Raw genomic sequence first — 15101 nt, 5'->3', positions numbered from 1 at the left:
CATAAAAGATGTATAGAATGCTAGGTAATCTCGAAATTACTTACCAAAATCTATGAACAATGTTTTGAGAAATAAATCCTTGGGGGCTTTGTGCTTAATCTTGAGAGAAATTAGTGTAGAATGAGGAAATGAAAATGGTGGGATTTATGGATACTTTCTGCCGTGTTTAAAGGGTGAAGGGTGATAAGATTACTTGGTTAACTGTTCGACATTTCTTGGATATATGTTGGTTTATTGTGTGGGATAATGTAAAATTTGCATGGGAAAGGGGTGAGATATCAAATCTAAATTTAACTACTCTTATCTTAGTCATAGAATAATATCCACTCGGAACTCAATAGAAATCATCCAAGGCTATGAGATTTCGGCCATACATGACCGAAATCACCCTGTTCCATGGGTGATTTCGGTCCTAGCTCCCTCACACTTTGAGTTTTCGGCATTGGTGGCTTATAGGGTGGTGATTTCGACCTAGGTGCCTTTCCTAATTGATTTTGGTCCAAGCATTGTTCAAAAAAAAAAAAGATTTCGGCCTTAATGGGCCTTAAACTTAGTGTTTTCGGTCATGGGTGATTCCATGAAGGGTTTTCGTTCCAAGGCTTGGGGTTTTGATTCCTAAAACCGAAATCCCTTATACCATGTATAATATTTGACTTTTGTTGAACCCTTTTACTCCTTAATGCCCTGTTGACTTGCATTGACTTTAAAGGTTTATTACCACATAGTTTTCAATTTTCAAAGTATAAATATATAATAACTTATATAAAACATGTCCATTATGACTTTCAATGTTCCATCGCATCGAAGTTATGTTGCGAAATCACTCATACACGGTTACAGTTTAGTACTTGCTTGATCCAAATTTTTCGAGTTGTCACAAAAACTATTTGTAACTTGTATTCGTTTTTGCTTGTGCCCGTGTTAGTTTCTTACTTATAGGGGTGTCTTGATTGTGCTCCATATAGAACGTCTCGAGACACCTTAAGAGAATAAAATACCTACTTGATTTTATTCTTACAACCCGTGACACATTTCCACACTGGACAATTCATTTCTTGCAACAAATTTATGTAGAGGGACATCATCTAGAAGATAAAGACGTGCAGCATCTAGACAAGCAACATATACAACTTCCATCTGGTATTTCATATTACTGTCGTCAGTTATCTTTATAATGTATTTAAAGTGAGAATGTTACAAAATAAATAGATATAATTATCTTCTAAACATAACTTTCTTGCAAACAAATCAAATAATCCAAAGAAGGTTTTTATCCAATGACAAAACCAAACCATAATTTATCGGCATTTGATATGATGTTCGATTAAAGCCAAGAAAGGTTTTTATCCAATAACAAATCTAAACCATAATTTATTGCATTTGATCTAATGTATTGATTAACTTCATGTTATCTTCGGTAGCCCTCTAATACCAAGAATTACTATGAATACATCAATGGATGAACTAATTTTGGATGAAAAAAATGTTTGTACCATAGAAGATATTGAAGATTACTATAAAGATTACAATATAATATTGTGAAACCTAATGAGAGAAAGACAAAACACTTATCATCACATGTTTCACTAAAATATACTTTTATTTTAAAAAAGAAAAATCCCAAATCATGGCATTGTTTGAAAATACATTCCTCATATGCCTATTTTCATGATTGCATAGGGTTGGTCAAACAATTTGTTCACATTACTTACCATATTAGTTTTGTTTTATGTAACAAAAGAACCATTTTAACAACTTATGGTTTAGAAAAACATTTTGTTGCTATACTCAACAAGTATTTAAAACTTTTAAGTTTATTTCAATTTTGTTATACCTAGTTTTACTAAACTTCTTTGGAATGAGAGTAACGAATACCTAAGGTATAAAACCACATCCATTCAAAAACCAACATGTATTATTATTCTCTAATGAAGAGATGCTCTGTTTTCAATAGCCTGAATGGTGGCTGTGGCTGTGGCCTCTGTGCTATCATTAATCACAGCCCACAATTCTCTCTCTTTGTCCCTGTTAACCTCCATCGCAGCCGTCTGCAACGTGTCTCCCTGAACACACATTCTGATAAAGCCTGCTCTCTCTCCTTCCTTCTTCCTACATCGAATATAAACTTCAGATACCTCTCTCTCTCTCTCTCTTCTTTCCTCCATAAAACCCCATTTTCATCGTCCCAAAACCCCACTTCACAACCATATTAAAATGCCATCAGATTCCTCCGACCAACGCCGAACATCCACCGCAAAGAACCACCAGGTCGGACTTGGTGCGCCGCCTTCGGAGCCTGAACACCTTCCTTGCCCACGATGTGATTCCACCAATACCAAGTTTTGTTACTACAACAACTATAACTTTTCTCAGCCGCGTCACTTCTGCAAGTCATGTCGCCGGTACTGGACACACGGCGGCGCTCTCCGGGACATCCCTGTCGGTGGTGGTACTCGGAAGAATGCTAAACGTGCACGTGTCTCCACCGCCACTTCTCATGACAACTCCTCCGTTTCCTCTGGTATAGAATACCACCACATTTCTGCCACCTCCACCACCACCGCCACCACATCCGTCGCCTCCGTCCCTATTTTGATGTCATTTGCCGGAGACCACGGTGGGTCCGGGAACTGTGGGAGCTTCACGTCGCTTTTGAGTAACACTCAAAGCCCGGGGCTTTATGGGCTTGATCAAGATTTGAGCTTTGGCCTTGGACGAACGATTTGGCCGTTTTCCAGTATTGGAGACGGCGTTGTTGCTGGTAACGCCGCCGCGGGAGGCGGTGGGAATACGTGGCAGATGGACAGTACAGACGGTGGTGGAGATTATTTGGTTTTCCCGGATCTTGCGATTTCCACACCAGGCAATGGCATGAAGTAGAATAGTAGATCAGTTCTAGTTATTAATAGGATATCTCTTATTTTCTGTTTCATATTATATTAATCATTCGAGCAAATGTTCTTCGTATGCAAATGTTGTGAAATTTTATCTACGATTGCGCTTAAAATCAACTAGCAGCCATGTAATAATAATGGTATAAAAATATAACAAATTAAAGACTATATGACATTAGACCAATAATGCCACAAAGGCCAAAGGCAATAAGCCATAAGCTTTAATGCTAGTTTCTAAGAGTATGTGTTGGATAGAGATGAATTATGCCATGTTTAAGTATGCCCATTTAAGAGAGAGACACGAAGAGATGGATGGTGTGAATTGTGTGACTTTTGAGTTTTGTGACTTGTCAATGTCTTACTGAGGTTCTAAAATGCTAGTTATTGAAATGTCTTTCGGTCGGTGGGTTTACGTTATTTTATTTTTTTAAACTGATGATATTACATTATTTTAAAATTTCTGAATTAAAAATTACATAAATGAGAGATACAAATATTTTGAAAGGGATTATGTCCATAATAGACAAACTTTTGGAGTGTTTTCTAAAATTTAGATATAAAAACCATCTTTCCACGTAAACACATGGAATCCATGTATAGTACCTTCGAAGACTCCATGGAATTTACTTAAGCTTCAATAAATCGATGCGGCAAAAAAAAAAAATTGATGAAGAACAATCTGGTGGAGCTGAAGAATAGTTCGGAAAGCTCCATCCGAGGAATGAACTTATACTTCAAAAAATCGATCTTTCAATTTTACGCATATTTCCTTCCTTAATTTAACCATATTGTCATTCTGTGGAGCATAAGTTCATTTATTAGAGATATTTCTGCAGAATATATGTCTATAGAAGTTTTTTTTATGTTTAAATTTTGGAAAACACCCTAAAATTTGTCTATTACAGCCATAACCAATAATCCCTATTTTAAAATTATCATAAAAAAGACAAAGACTAACTTCATTTGCCTCTTTCTAAAATTTAGCCAAAAATTAAAGTGTTACCAAAGTAGCCATTGTCATGATTTTCGTAGCGTAGACTTGCAAAAATCTCACTTTCATACGTGGAAATCTTATTTATTTTAAAGGTTTTCACTAGAACGACTAATCAAAGATAAGTAGATAACACAGTTTGTGCCCTTTATTTAAGGTAAAAATATGATTTTTTTTTTCTTTTTTTGTACATTAGATTTTTGCATAATACTCTGTATAAGAAAATGAAATAAAATTACTATAATCTATATCAAAGGGTAAGTGTTTATGTGTTTATCTAAAAAAGTTTATGATATTTGTTTCAATAGAAATCATCAGAAAGAATATCTTATTTTTGCTGATGATTTAACATTTTCACAGACAACAGCTACGTAAATATAAGGATGAACTACAAGCATGCCAAACCCCAACTAAAATTAACGTGCTCAATTGAGTAGTCTGATATGGTTAGCATAAATCTCTATCGGGAAACATAATCTTGAACACTGAGATTAACACTTTTCATGTCTCAGTTTCATTCGGATATCTTGTTAAACAAAGAAATATTCAATCTCTTATCTAATGACGGTCTCTTGTTTTTATTAAGAGTTTAGCAATTGCATTGGACGACAAACTCTTTGTTGATTATTTGAAATTAATAGACCTCATATAGTTGACGACTTGTCCAAATGAGAGACTGTTGAAAATAGTGTAAAATGTCATAACTATTAGTAATATTTCTAATAATAGCAGAGCCTCTTTTGTGTTATACTTAAGACCTACTTGAGCAATCAATTTCAAAAGGAAATAGGGAGAAATTAGTTTATTAGTTTTTCATCTCATGATAAATTAATTAGAAGCTTATTTAGAATTAATAAAAAATTAATTAATTGCAAGGACTGGATGTTAATTAATTAAAATATTTAATTAATTGGAACAGTTTATAGGGCGATTTCAGCAAAAAGGAGCAACTTTGGCACCAAGCTACTAGATACCTATAAATATGAAGCTAGAGATTAAACCCTAGCAGCCATTCCTTGCTACCAAATATGCATCCCATTATCCTCCTTACCTCCCACATTGGCGACGCAACACATTCCCATTAGGGTTTGTGTTTGGCAATTTTCTCCCATTGATTGGAACATTTTAGGAACATGACAAAAAACATTAAGTGAGTTGATTTTGTATGTGTTTTCCCAAAAATTGTCCTACTTTGATAAAATACTAAACAAATGTGTAGGTAATCAAAATTGAAGTAATTAGGTGGAACTTACAAGCAAAAAAAGCAAAAGGATCGCTTACAAACATGTGGAATTGAAGAATAAAACATCAAGATTGCAGCTTTAAAATAACAAATAAGGCGGAAAAAGACCGAAAAACTCACCAAAGAACATCTAAAATAGTGCAGGACGGTTTTTGTGATCCTAGAGGATAATTGTTGGGTGCAACACAAATCAACAAGGACGATTTTAACAGCCTTCTAGACGGTTTTGGATAGAGTGAAACATATTTTGCACAATGTCGGATATGAAGAAATCGTCCTTGACGATTTTACAATCGTGCTAAACGATTTTACTGTCGACATGATAAACACAAATCACGTATTTCATATAAAAATCCAGACTCAACTCTAATAAAAAATCTAACACCCCCCCCCCCCATCCCTTGCGATTTTTCCTAATATGGAGTGTTCCAAACACTTTCAAACCTACTCCAAACACGTTTGTGAGCACTCCAGTCCAGTTTCAAGGTCAGATTTCATCGAATTCATCATCAAGCAACGTTTGAAGATCATTCATCTGGTGAATCTTCACCAATTCCATTAATTTCCAAAAAAAATGTTACTTCTTCCCCAAGGTTTATTTGTTTCATACTTTGATAATCATTAGGCTATATTTGTATAATGATTTTAAGTTTGTTTAAGGATTCTTGTATGCAATTCATTGTTTTTCTTCAAGTTACTTGTTTTATGAATTTAATGGAAGACTAAACCATTAGGGTTATTAATGGGGATGATTAGGAAAGTTTAATGAACACACTTTACTATTACTTGATTCTAGTTAATTTCAATTGTTGTTTTATGCTTCATATGATGATCGTCGGGTGATAATAACTGAAATTGGATTGGATGAATTTGTTTGATGTCATAACAAAAATAATACATTGTCAATTCACCAATTGTTTCAAGTTCAAGTAGTTTAGGAACAAAGACACTTGGTTGAATCCACATGTATAATTCCAACTTGCGATATTGAATCTTAGTATTGTAATAGGTAGTTGTAAGACACTTTATTGCTAATTCAATAATTGTTGCTAATCTAATTAGATGTAGGGAGTAAGACAACTAGTTGATTGAACATATTGTATACCCAAAATTATGTGTTACAAGATTGAAAAAACCCAATTGTATATAAGTAATTGAATTAGGATTTCAAGGAATAAGGTGTGTGAATCTGAACTGTCCGACAACTGAACCGGAAGTATCTTAGTTTTCTCAATAAAAGTTTCTTTTTTATTTATCAAGTTTCAAGTATTATGCTTTGTCTTTGATTTAAATTAGTTTTATAGTAATTTCAAGTACTTGTTCTTTCTTTTTGACGATTCAAACACATAGTTTGACCATAAATTTCTTGTGGATTTGACCCTTACTTACCCTAGCTATCTAGTGAGTTTTGAGATTATAAATGATTGAGACAATGACTTAATGTAACACCCCAATTTTTTCAAAACTTTTTCAAAGCTATGGTTTTAAAATATTTTGGGAATTAACCCATATTTAATAAAAAAATCGGTCCACAAAAACATTTATAGTTAAGTCATTGGGTGTTACTATTAAGAATCAATAAAACCATTGCAAGTAAATAAGAATTACATCAATAAATTTAATAAGTAACTTAACAAGCTCCACTCCATTCACTATATTCAAAATTCTACTTCCATTTATCATCTTTCTCTTTGAATATGACTTGGGATACATGACATTGAAAAGAGATACGTAAGACAATAATGTCTTATGAGTTATATGGGTTTGTGACCCAAAACATTTCAAAGCATCTGCATGAAAATAAAATCATTTTTTTCATAACATAACATAGTTTGAGACCGTAAAACCTATTCAAGCATTTTCAAGGAAAACTCTTTTCATTCACATCGTAGATATCATTTCATATCTTATCATTTCATTTTAAATGACATCTTTCCACATTCTATTCTCTTTTATCATTAAGGGTTAATTCCGATATTAAACCGTAGCCACTATCATACTAATGGTACCCCTAAGTCTAGACCAAGGTGGGAAAACAAATCAAACCACCAAGGCATCATGCAAATCAATACTTCTACTTCACAAAGGGGAAGGTACCAACCCAATATATTCCTCTAGATCCCATTACAGGGACATCTATTATTGTCCTTACTTTCCATTTCTTATCATTACTTTCCATGCTTTACACATTTCATATGTTAGTATCAAAATACTTATTTCAAAAGTAAAACATCAATACTCCAAACTATAACGTCCCATTTTCACCACAAAATTATCATTTTTAATTAAGGTAAAACTTCACATTTATAGATTCCAAGTTACAAAAACCATTTGTTCCAAAATATATTTGTTTAAAAATCAGAGTAATATATTAAATGCAGAATCTCCATGGTTGCTGATGAATGTATACAGTCACTAATTTGTCTTCCCACAATCACCAATAGTACCTAAAAAACATTTAAATTCAAAATTGTAAGCCAAAGCTTAGCGAGTTCCCTAAAAATACCACACAACATAATATACATGAAATACATGCACACCACGAAGCCTAGATTGCCCCTGGGCCCACAACACGAGGACTGGATTGCCATGGGCCCACATCACGAATACTGGATTGCCCCCGGGCCCACAACATGAAGATTGGATTGCCTTTGGGCGCACAACACAAAGACTGGATTAAACTGTTCCCACAATATGAAGACTAGATTGCACTCGAGCCCACAAAACAAAGACTAAATTGCCCCTGGGTTTGTTGGCCTATAGCAAAAAGAAGGACCGCCTCAACCCACCCCAACACAATATGTCAACATTTGAAGCGAGTAAGTAATCAAGTAATCATATAATCACAAGCAACTATCTACCCTAGTCTGCCTGTCTAACAACTCACTACTGCATACCGAGCCTCATATAGTACTACGTCACTACTAGCCAATCTCCAATGAATGCATAACTATATGTAACCAGAAGTGAGATAGACATTCGAATAGGAGATCCCACTCTAGAGCCATAACCAAATGAGGAAAATGAAAGAAATCCTAGATCAAGAGTTCTCAGGATATCCTACGTAACTACATACAACCCCTAGGGTAGTCCACTAAATGATCACCAACCTACTAGTTCTCTAACTAGCATACTACTACTCTTATATCCTAACATACAAGGATATGCATTGTAATACATAGTATAGTGAGGAAACTCACCTGAAGCGGAGACCCAAGAAACACAACGATACACTTACTCTCTATACTGATTGGTTTCATGAACCGAATAGCACCAAAACATGGTAGAACCATAATCAATAAACCAATTCCTTCAAGTTTGACCCAAAGTCAAATTGGTCAAAATTCAACAATCAATGGTCCCCAAAAGTCAATGGTTAACAACTCAATGATTACCCACGACGTGGCATGCTCTTGGTCGCATTGTGGCCAACTAAAGACAAAACGTCCGGGGTTTCTAACATCACCATGTTGTGGCTATCCATTCGCCACATCGTGTTCATTGGCAGAATGCCATTTATTATTATAAAGAACTTAATCCCTGTAGATCAAGGTCCAAATTCTCAGATCTACTCTCTCACACTGACTTAATGGATAAAGTTTCCAACTGTATGAATTAGCACTCCATACCAAGGCTAAATCTAACATTCTATGTCCATTAAGTCCTTAATGAGGCTATATCTTGAGCATTAACACAAGATACACCAAACATGGTCTTTGTTCTTATTCCCCATAAGTCTAGTGACTTAGAAACTCCATCACAAGCCTTGGAGTTCTTCAAACTCAAAGAGCGTCCAAGGAAAGGACCAAAATAATACAAAAAGGACCCAAACTTGCATCAAGATGAACATAAATCAAGATGAGAGCTTTGAGGAAGTGTATTGTAGACCAGATGATAGTTGTACCGATGGAGGACATTCAGGTAGATGTGAGCCTGAATTATGTTAAGAGGCCAATCGTGATTGTGGATCGAAAGATCAAGGTTCTGAGGAACAAGGAGGTGCCCCTGGTTCAGGTGCAGTGGCAACATCGGAGAGGGTCCGAGCTAACTTGGGAGTCGGAGTCAGAGATGCGGGAGCAGCATCTGGGGTTGTTTACGACATGATACTTCGAGGGCGAAGTCTGGTTTTAGTGGGGGAGAATTGTAACATCCCGAAATTCAGGTATATTTATATGAACCTTCTTATTTTCCAAGTTGTCAAGTTTAGCCCTTAAAAGAAAGTTTTGGCAAATTAGTACGCTGGGCTTACTGAAGAGTACGCTGCGCGTACTCATGTGCTTAAGTTGGACGTGAACTCTCCTAGGTACGCTGGGCATACCCAGGGTTACGCTGGGTGTAGCCGACCCAGATGCAAAACCGTAATGTGACTTGAGGACTATAAAAGGAATGATATGGTCTTATCCTCAGCCACCATTTCACAGAGAAAGAAACCGTAAGAAAGCAATAGCATCGTTCCAAGCTTGTGTGTGTGTTTTTGAGCTAGAAAGTGTCTTGGTGTGGTAGTAGAGAAGAATAGGAAGTTCTTGTGGAGGCTAGAAGTTGGAATACAAGCTTGGATCCAAGTTCCACAGAGGGTGGAGCTTCACTTGGAGGTAAAAAGCTCAAAGCTTTGCTTATCATTTTTTTTGTGCTTGATGGACCAACTTTTAGGGTTTTTGGTCCTAAGATGGAGACTTTATGAGCAAATGGCCTCCAAAATCTTAGATCTGTCTTATTTCAGTGTAGTATGTGTTGTGGATTCATAAAAATCCAATCTTGGATGTTAAGATTAAGTCATGCATGGGATTAGGGCTTAATGGGGGAAAGATGTTATATGTTTGAAGTGGTTGGTGACCTTTATAGCCATGCAAAGCTTAAAGGTTTCTACTTTATGACTTAGGAGGCAGTAGAGAGCCTAGATCTGTGATTTGAGCCCATGACTTAACCTATTCAGACCAAAAAGGAAGAAAGGATGAATCTGGGACTTACGTTGGGCGTAATCCTAGTATGCGCTGCGTAAGGGCTTGAGACCCCGATTATGGATCGCCGGAGTACACCCCGTGTACATGAGCTGGTACGCATCGCGTACTGCCCCTTGTTGACTTTCGTTGACTTTTAGGGTTTTAGTCAACATTTGGACTTTTGGGTCAATAAGGGGTAAAAAGGGGTAAAATGGTCTTTTACCCTTCTGTAAGAATGTAGAAAGTGATTAATCTAGCCTTGAGAGCCATTATTTATTTAAGGATATTGTTTATGTGATTAGGCGGGGGCTAGATCAGTACATTCGTGTGCGAGATTATCCGGGTTACCCGAGGTGAGTCTTCTCACTATACTTTACCTAGAGTGGTAATTAGAGTTATGTGTCAGAGTATCTTGTATGCTTTTTGTATGATGTGATTTCTATGTGATTTGTGCTGTGTATGATATAGAGTTTACAGAGTTAGGACCAGAGGGTCCACAGAGTTAGGACCAGAGGGTCCACAGAGTTATGGGACTGGAGGGTCCCACTGAGACACACTGACCTGATGGTCATACATAGTTATAGCCTCGAATGGCTAATATGTGTTGTATGTGGTATTTTGGGGAACTCACTAAGCATTTATGCTTACAGTGTTATGTGTCATGTGTTTCACGTACTAGCGATGATCGCGGAAAAGCGCTGGCATGATCTGTACACTGGCAGAGGATTTATTTTATGATCTTGGGATATGCTTTTATAATGATGGCAATTGTTGAACATGAGATTTGAGAATATTAAATGAGTTTTATATTGTTGCAAAATGAAAAAAAAATTGTTTTAATTTTTTACGTTGTTACATCATTCATTATCCGGATCTCAGTCATAACTCCCATTACCTTTACCTCTATGGGTCAATCTCTTTGTTTAATTTTAATAGATAACATTCTCTCAATCTTCTCTTATTTGGTCAAAATTTTTTTGGAAACGGCGGATATTATGATAAAAAAGAAAGGGGCCACAACCTAAGAGAAATAAGGTAGGTCAAATAAAACAACTTACAATAAGTTAAAAGGAGAACAACACCAACTAGTCCAACTAAAATTATCAAAATCCCCCTTATATTTAATCCAATTGAACACCAAAGTGATGATGTTATCCGCCGTCTTGGAAGTAGAAGTATAAATATTGGTTATGATGACGTCGTTTCTAGCCTTCCAAATACACCAAAATACCCGTATATGATAGGAAGTAAAACATTGCGTTTTTTTAGGCAATGACCCCAATTGGAAGCAAACTTTATAACATCATTCAAACAATTGAAGAATTGAAGAATCGAACTGAAACACTGCACCATCTGAAAATCCAACCGAGAACTTCACAAGCCTACACGCAGTTAACAAGAAGATGATTAGTAGAATCATCACCATTAGGGAAAAGGCAAGAAGAAGTAGAGGGAGTGTTAATCCCTCTACGAGAAAGCACAACTGCTGAAGGGATATGATCCATAGAAGCGCGCCAAAGGAAGCTAATAACATTAAGTGGCACCAACTTGAACCAAACAGTAGGATTTTTCACACCAACTATAAGTTTGGAATCAATAAGGCACCTAAGATCATGGACATAAAAATTACCATGAATAGATAAATGGAGCTCCATTTGTCCAGCCCATCAGTTAGAACAAAAACATTGAGGATCTTGGTCAACTAGTCCAACTCGATCAACTCCAATGGATTTCTTGGCAGCTTCTTCCAAGCCTAATTGATACCCGAGACAGAAAACCTATCAGAAACATAGCATGTTTTCCTTTTTGTCGAGCTCGAAACTGTGAGGAAAACGATTAGCAAAACAACCACCACCATACCAGTCATCATACCAAAATAGAACGTTATAACCACATCCCACATTACATCTGAGAATATTTTTAATATCAATATCGACCTTATCAAGGACCTGCAAAGTACTTACAATATTTCGTCAAAATCTGGGAAGAGAAGTTTTTGCAAGCACAGAGGCAGGTTTTCGATTTATATTATGAACGCCCTGTATCACACAGCTCCAGATGGAGTTATTCTCCGTTTTGATTCTCCATATCCACTTAGTTAACAAGGATTAATTGAGGCTTTTAAGTGAACCCACCCCCAAACCGCTAATCTCGTTAGCTGCCATAACTATTTACCAAGCCACTTGGTTAACACTGATCCCAAAAACTTTTGATTTACGAAAATTAACCTTAACACCAGCAGAGGCTTGAAAACACTTGAGAATTTAGGTAATCGAAGGCTTTGTTAAAGTCAAATTTAAATAGAAATGCTTTCATTTTTTCTTTTTTAGCCCACGAGCACATTTCATTTATGATCATTGGGCCATCCAAAATATTGCGTCCTTCAATAAACCCCATTTGAACCTCGTCAATCACATATCCGGTGACCTTTTAGATACGTGAGGCAAGAGCTTTAGCGAGGATTTTTATAAGCAACCAATGAGGCTGATAGGCCAGAAATCACTAAGAGTGAGAGGGTCTTTGAGTTTGGGAATTAGAGTGATGAAGGAGGAGCTACAACATCTGCAAGACGACCACTAGATTCAAAATATTTGATTAGTTTCATGATTTCATACCGCAACTACAAGCCAAACACCTCGAGATCGACCTCTCCTTCTCTAGATGAGTACAGTTCTCGATCGCAACTTCACCTTTCGTCCCTTCCCCCTCGTTGCTCTTTGTTGAAGCCGCACCCACCAAAATCAGTTAAAGTTTAGAAGTCGATGTCTGTGGTTGGGTTTTAAATTAATTTTCCTAAATTAAAGGAAATAATAATTTAATTATCTAATTACCAAAATTAATTAATAGGTAATATTACAATTTTACCCCTATCTAGGTTTTTGAAATGATTAGCCCACAATTATTCATACATCCACACAATACTTAGTTAGAATACTTGAACATAGCGCGCGCACACACACACACACACACACACACTCTCTCTCTCTCTCTCTCTCTATATATATATATATATATATATATTACACAGGGGTCCCTACACCATATAAGAACAATAAACTAACACACCCCCTCGGTTTGAGCTTGGGGCTTCGAAATGCTTAAACAGTCCCAAAAATCCAAAAATAACTAAGTAGGAAGGCCCATAGTAAATATATCTACAGACTGGTGAGCCGATGGAACAAGTAAAACACGCACATGTCCAATGGTAATATGCTCCCTAACAAAATGTAAATCTATTCCCACATGCTTGGTACGTTCATGTTGAATAGGGTTAGAAGATAAATACATGGCACTAACATTATCGCAAAAGACAATCACAGCTTTAGATAATGGACAATATAACTTGAGTAAAAGATTCCAAAGCCAGGCAGCTTCAACGACAACATTAGCCACCCCACGATACTCAGCTTCATCGGATGAGCGAGAGACAACATGTTGACATTTGGATGACCAAGAGACGAGATTATCACCAAGATAAACACAAAACCCAAAGGTGGACCTACTAGAATGGGGACAACCAAGTCAATCAACGTTAGAGTAAGAGACCAAGCGATCAATAGATTAAGGACAAATTGACAAACCATGAGATAACATACCTTGAACATAGTGAAGGATACGTTTAAGAGCAAATAAGTATGGCTTACGTGGGTGATGAATGAACAAACATATTTTTCGAACAACATAGGTAATATCAGGACAAGTAAATGTGAGATATTGCAAAGCACCAACAAGCTTGCAATAGAGAGTGGGATCAGAGACAGGAATACCATCAATAGATAATTTGGACTTTGTGTCAGAAGGAGTGTTGCATGGATTGCATGTTGACATATCAACATGTGAGATAATTTCCTTTGCAAATTAGGTATGAGAGAGAAATAGACCAGTGGTAGACTGTGTTATAACAATAACAAAAAAGAAGGAGAGAGGGCCGAAATATGAAATAGAAAATTCGTAGGAGAGACGAGCAATGATATGAGTAATGAGAGCAGAGGAAGAGGCTGTGAGAATAATGTCATCAACATAGAGAAGAAGGAAGATGTGATCACATAGTGATTAGTGAAAAGGGAACAATCAAAACGACTGTTGGTGAAGTCGAGAGAAGTAATGAAAACAACAAAACGGTGATACTAAGCTTTGGGTGCCTGTTTGAGGCCATAAATAGCCATCGAAAACCAAGGTCACCTTTGCTGTCAAATTTGTAGCAAAAGAGCCATCGACAACCAACTACATTGGCTTGAAAGGAGGGGGAACAAGTTCCCTTGTATTATTGGAGCGAAGAGCTAACATTTCAGAATCCATGGCATTTTCCAGTTAGGATCACACAGAGCCTAAGCAGAAGAACGAGGAATAGGAGAGATATAAAAGATAACAAACAAGTTAAAAATCTGACGAGGGCGAAGGGAACTTGTACGAGACCGAGTAGTCATAGTGTGTGACCAAGGTGGATGAGGATGAGGTGGAGGGGTGGGAGTTGAGTAGGGGTGAAAGAGGTGGGAGAGTTGCTAGTAGGAAAGGAAGAAATACTAGAAGGAAAAGGGGAATAAGGGTCATTGGTAGCATCCATAGTAGGTATGGTTGGTAGCAAAGTAGGAGAGGGAAGAGTGATGTCATCAGTGAGAAAGGAATCATATTCTGAGGTGAGAGGTTTGGAATGAAAATCAGAATAAGGGAAGTGGGATTCATCAAAGATGACATGACGTGAGTTGATGACATGTTGGGAAGGAGATCCAGGAAAAGATATCTACAATGGTTAGAGGAAGGACACATTGGGTTTTCTAGGTTCTAAAATTACATATAAGGAAAAAACACTTAAACCCTTCAGTTGACATGCAACCTAGAAAGGATCTATGTTTTCTCTATTGGTAGTAATAAACTATGAATATCATGAACCCTAAGGGAAGCCTACAATAATTGAAATTTATATAGGGTTAGGGTTTACATACCTTTTTATTATTATACCAAATAATAAAATCAAATCCTCTTGAAGTTCCTTAGAAAGCAAGCACCAAAAGCTTGAGTGCCTCTAGTGGCTT

General features: G+C 36.6%; 1 protein-coding gene across 1 annotated transcript; it reads left to right on the top strand.

Moving 5' to 3' along the window:
- Positions 1–1937: 1937 nt before the first annotated feature.
- LOC145094691 (dof zinc finger protein DOF3.4-like) lies at positions 1938–3007 on the top strand. Its single transcript, XM_079032779.1, has one exon. The coding sequence runs from the start codon at positions 2215–2217 to the stop codon at positions 2878–2880; it is 666 nt and encodes a 221-aa protein (XP_078888905.1). The 5' UTR covers positions 1938–2214; the 3' UTR covers positions 2881–3007.
- The last annotated feature ends 12094 nt before the right edge of the window (positions 3008–15101 follow it).

Source organism: Lactuca serriola, chromosome 3 (genome assembly GCF_051521515.1).
Source record: "Lactuca serriola cultivar US96UC23 chromosome 3, Lser_US96UC23_V15, whole genome shotgun sequence".
NCBI lineage: Eukaryota > Viridiplantae > Streptophyta > Magnoliopsida > Asterales > Asteraceae > Lactuca > Lactuca serriola.
This window is presented reverse-complemented; position numbering and strand designations above follow the sequence as displayed.

Coding starts and splice junctions, on each gene's coding strand:
- LOC145094691 (XM_079032779.1), top strand. CDS start 2,215: ATGCCATCAGATTCCTCCGACCAACGCCGAACATCCACCGCAAAGAAC.